General features: G+C 34.7%; 1 protein-coding gene across 1 annotated transcript; it reads right to left on the bottom strand.

Annotated features, from left to right (window-relative positions):
• Window positions 1-296: 296 nt before the first annotated feature.
• LOC144238171 (olfactory receptor 4C16-like) lies at window positions 297-782 on the bottom strand. Its single transcript, XM_077771925.1, has one exon. The coding sequence runs from the start codon at window positions 780-782 to the stop codon at window positions 297-299; it is 486 nt and encodes a 161-aa protein (XP_077628051.1).
• Between the last annotated feature and the right edge of the window lie 2,433 nt (window positions 783-3,215).

Here is a 3,215-nt window from a genome sequence, read left to right as displayed (position 1 = left end):
AGTAGTACTACTACACTTTACACAGACTAAGCACTTATTTAATATTTCTGGATTTTTATTAACATGATAAAATAATGTCCTGCATATCTGAAAATTACTTTTAAATTTTGAGTTGTGTAGTTAGGAGACATACTTTGTTCTCCCAACTTGTACAGTACACTCATATTGGAAACCCAGTTGTACCAACAAAATAAATAAGATAATGTTTATAGTTTTGATTATTTGATGATGGAAAAGTAACAATATTTAAATGATTTATTTTTAATTTTTTATTGAACTATACTTAAAATAGTATTTCACTGCCTAAACAATTTAAGTTTTNAATGTATACAAGACCCCACCCAGGCCATAGCCACCAGCACTGCACAGACCCGTCGACTCATGATAGTTGTATAGTGCAGGGGCTTACAGATGGCCACATAGCGGTCAGCGGCCATGAGAATAAGAATGAATATCTCCAGGCAGCCAAAGAAATGGACTGAAAAGACTTGTATCATGCACTCACTGAAAGAGATAGTGTTCTTCTTCGCAAGGGCATCCACGATCATTCTAGGGGCTACGGAAGTACAGAAACAGGTGTCAGATAAGGATAGGTGGAAAAGGAAGAAGTACATTGGACTCCCGAGTGTCCGGCTGGTCTTGATAGTAGTAATGATCAGAAAGTTACCCAGCAATGTTCCCAAATAGAAAAGCAGGAACGTGACAAACACTATTTTCTTCCGAACAGGATCCTGGGTCAACCCAAGGAGAATGAACTCAGTCACATTATTATTCAGCTGCATGATTTCATGAATGAAGAGAAGGCTGAGTGTGAAGTGGTTGATCTACAAAAAAANAGAATCCTATACCCAGCAAAAATATACTTTAGGAATGAAGGGGATAGTGAAGCATTCTCAGATATAGGAAAACTAAGATGATTTTTACCAGTAAACCCATGCTACAAGAATAGATACACCAAGTCCTTTAGCAGAAAGGAAACAAAAAAAACAAAAAAAAAAAAAAAAGAAGGAACTAATTCATGGTGTGATGTGTGATTTTATGGACTATTTTAAGAAAAATGAATATTCCTCATCATGAACATTTAGGAGTTGCTTCTTATAAGTCACTTCAACACTTTGTCAATTTCTAATGACCACTTTATAGGGTCATTATAAGTCTCAAACAGGTTTGTCAAGGTTATACTTTCCTACAACACTCTTTAGTTACAATCCTTTGTAGCAGTTAAATGATTCTGATTAATTTGGACAACTCAATGAATACAAAGTGAAAAGATATGGTTCAGTTTTATTATTAACTTCATTATTCTTTCATATTTAATAAATCTTCAGGAACATGTTTTGATGGTGTATCAGCTGGCATTTTGGATATATTTGACTGCTGTTGGAGGTTCAAATATATATCAACTGCTGTTGATATAAATATAAAAACCATACCCTGCTTTCATCCCGTAAAGAACACCTTTATGCATATATTTATCACCATATATTTGTTATACATGTTTATAGAAATGTATATTTTTATAAATATATAATATATTCCCCTCCACTGAACACTTACTCCCAGATATTACAACTTGAAAAGAGGAACAGGAAATACAGCCTCTAAATATTATGCTATTACAGTGAAGCACCCTTACAATAATTAGCATTTTATATACACTAATGCAGATAAGTGACAAAATGTTCTTTGATAGTTAATAATCTCTCAAATATCTGCATTTCTATTTTACCTCTCCTATTTCCTTATTTTTTAAAATATTTTTTAATGTTTTATTTATTTCTTAGAAAGAGACAGAATGAGCAGGGGAGAGTCAGAGAGAGGGAGATACAGAATCTGAAGCAGGCTCCAGGCTCTGAGCTAGCTGTCAGCACAGAGCCCGACGCAGGGCTTGAACCCAGGAACCGTGAGATCATGAGCTGAGCCGAAGTCGGATGCTCAAATGACTGAGCCACCCAGGCACCCCTAATTTTTTTATTAATTTTTTTTAATGTTTTACCCCTTTCGTTTCTGAAAAGCCCCCCTTAGAGGACCCCAAATCCCTGAGGTTACATATAAATGAATGGGGGTATTCCTCAAGAGTTCATGTTTACAGTAACCCAAATTTACCTTAAGCACTTTGGATCTGAGGTCATTTGGAAAGATGTCACCAGGCAGTTCATGTAGAAGGAGATCATGACTGTAATCCCCAGTAGAGTCTGTACTATCCAGGTACCGAAAATTCCATTTCAACAGAGTGGAGACTCAGAAGAGGGAAGGAGATGTAAACAAGAGGAATAGTAAATAAATAATAACTGACTTCATTCAATTTTTTTTTCTGTTCTGGCAAAGTCAAAAATCATTCAACTTTGAAATTTCTTTCCATTCAAAAGACCTTTTTTCAAATTTGGAAAAAAAGATTAACACTGACTTCACTTTCAAGAACAAAATCTTTTCTCTAGCTCTTTCCTGTCAAGATAATTTTGGAAAAAAACACTACATGCAAGTAAAAAATATAAACTTAAATGTGATGTATTTAATATAATTTGGAAGACTTATTTATCCCATTGTGTTTCTCCTCAAACTCATCATTCCTTCAGTACTCCGTCTTGAAAGTTGTGAGCTTCCAAAGCACAGACAGACTAAATAGAAATGTTTTTTTTATATATTTGTTTCTCTCCCTTGGTAAGGTTTCTTCTCCCCAACATACTTGAAATGTAACTTATCTTCTTCCAAATCAAAAACTACTTTCAAGACCGGGTGCCTGTGTGTCTCAGCCAGTTGGGTATCTCACTCTTGGTTTTCGCTCAGGTCATGATCTACATTTCGTGAATTCAAGACTCACATCAGGCTATGCACTGACAGTGCAAAAGCTGCTTGGTATTCTCTGTCTCTGCCCCTCCCTCTCTCTTTCAAAAATAATAAATATATTTTTAAAAAACTACTCTCAGGAAAGTGTCTGATGTATTTGTTTATTTTAGATTTCCAGATTTTTTAAAAATTCTCTTTGGACTGTGTAGTCTTTAGCAAAGATCTTAAACAACAAGGGAAATGAGTCTTCATGTCATATTCAGTACAAGCTCATTCTTTCCTTATTCATTTGAAAGATTGATCCACCATAAATATTTGTACTTGAAAATATAGCCCATGATTGTGACCACTGTTTTGAGTGTATGGCTTTGGTTTGTATGTTATCAATCCCTTCAGATTATTTCTAAAACAAGATTATTTACACATGT

Source organism: Crocuta crocuta, unplaced genomic scaffold (assembly GCF_008692635.1).
Source record: "Crocuta crocuta isolate KB4526 unplaced genomic scaffold, BGI_CrCroc_1.0 scaffold2447, whole genome shotgun sequence".
Lineage (NCBI taxonomy): Eukaryota > Metazoa > Chordata > Mammalia > Carnivora > Hyaenidae > Crocuta > Crocuta crocuta.
The sequence above is the reverse complement of the archived record's forward strand: the minus strand, read 5'-3'. Positions and strand labels throughout refer to the sequence as shown.